Genomic DNA, 1644 nt, shown 5'->3' with positions numbered 1-1644 from the left:
GATGTTGATGGCCTATCAGACACCATCACTGATGTCGGTTGAAGCCAATAATGATGAATTGTATTGGACAGGGCTATGATGGCGCCTCAGTTGTTTCTGGGCATTTAAATGGAGTCCAGCGTAAGCTACCACAGAAAACGGGAGCAGATATGGCATATTATGTCCATTGTTTCTGCCACAGGTTAAACCTAGTCATTGTTGACGTCTCAAAATCAGTTAAGTGCATTTCTGACATGGTAGCATTGTTCAAGCAGCTTCACTAATTCCTTAGTTCCAGTACAGTACATGTTAGGTGGGAAAAGACGCAAGCTAAGCATGGTCTAAAACAAATGGAAATTAGTAGAGTATCAGACACCCGTTGGTCATGCCAGGCGAAGCAGTTTAACGCCCTTTGGAATCGGATGGAAATAGTATGTGAGGTTCTTAATGAAGTCATCGACAACGACAGTAATTCCAGTCGTGTTACTGAAGCAACTGGTTATTTGTTGCAGATAGATCGTCGATTTCTCCGATACCTGTCCGTGCTGAGGCATGTTTTAACAAAAGCTAAGTTTGCATCCGACATGCTTCAAAACCCATCAAACGACTTAACACACGCTGTTGACCTCATTGGTACGCTCAAAGAAGAGATAATTGACTGCCGGACAAGAAAAAGTTGTCAGGAATTCTGGGAAGCCGCAGAAACGATTGCAGACAAGCTGTGCTTGCCTGAAACATCGAGACCCAAAAGAAAAGTTGCGCCACCTGCTGTTTTAAGTGCTTACCATGTTGAAAGCAATATTCAACAGCATACTACTGATGGATTTGATGTTTTCGTCCAAAATGTGTTTGAAGTCATCGATAAAATAGACGGCGAACTTAACAGAAGATTCAGTGACAAAAACCTCACGATAATGAAAGGAATATCATCTTTGTGCCCGACGTCCAAGACGTTCCTTGAACCAGGCCCACTTACGGACTTTTCTCGACTTTTTAAAGCAAATACAGATATTCTTAACAGTAAATTGATTACGTTTAAACATTTATTGGACCGGAAGTCACTAGAACAGCGACCTGGATCTCTTCTCCAGCTACACACTTATCTAGAAGAGCTGAAGGAAGTATTTTTTGAGTTGGAGCGTATCAGTTTAGTTGCATGCGCTCTGCCTGTTTCGTCAGCCGAATGTGAACGCAATTTTAGTTCAATGAGACTAATTAAAAATGATCTGCGTTCTGGTATGACAAATGCTCGTTTGAATAGCCTCATGATGCTTGGAATACATCGTGATAGGGGAAGCAAACTCGACCTTGACAGCGTAGTTGACAGATTCCATGCAAAATATCCAACATGCAGAATATCACTTTGAAAAATGAGTATTTGAAAATAAATTAGGCCTAGATGGTTACATGTTATACTCTTTGTTTCTTGTGTTATCAAAATGTTTTGGTTTTGGAAGCTAATTTAGACATTAGAAAACATACATGAACAGAACAGTAAGTCATATTATACTAACACGATGCCTATTAAATAAGTATTAAAAATTCTCCATAATTCGTAAAATATCCGTAGCTTCCATGGGGGGGTCTTTGCCCCCTGCACCCCCACCGGGACCCTAGGCGGCCCCTGGCCCCCAGACAAGTGAGGCTCACTTTGCTCGCCTAGTC

The 1644-nt window shown here is 41.5% G+C and overlaps 1 protein-coding gene across 1 annotated transcript in view; it reads left to right on the top strand.

The window, feature by feature from the left end:
- Window positions 1–329: 329 nt before the first annotated feature.
- Window positions 330–1644, top strand: part of LOC117119979 — a 2703-nt gene continuing 1388 nt past the window's right edge. The window contains exon 1 of the mRNA XM_033264964.1: window positions 330–1215. Within this exon, the coding sequence (XP_033120855.1) occupies window positions 330–1215 (886 nt within the window). The remainder of the gene's footprint in view (window positions 1216–1644) is intronic.

The sequence above is a fragment of the Anneissia japonica genome, unplaced genomic scaffold (genome assembly GCF_011630105.1).
Source record: "Anneissia japonica isolate Jap-2015-1 unplaced genomic scaffold, ASM1163010v1 scaffold2774_len142755_cov157, whole genome shotgun sequence".
In the NCBI taxonomy this organism is placed as follows: domain Eukaryota; kingdom Metazoa; phylum Echinodermata; class Crinoidea; order Comatulida; family Comatulidae; genus Anneissia; species Anneissia japonica.
Note: the sequence above shows the minus strand (reverse complement) of the source record. Positions and strands in the feature narration are given on the sequence as shown.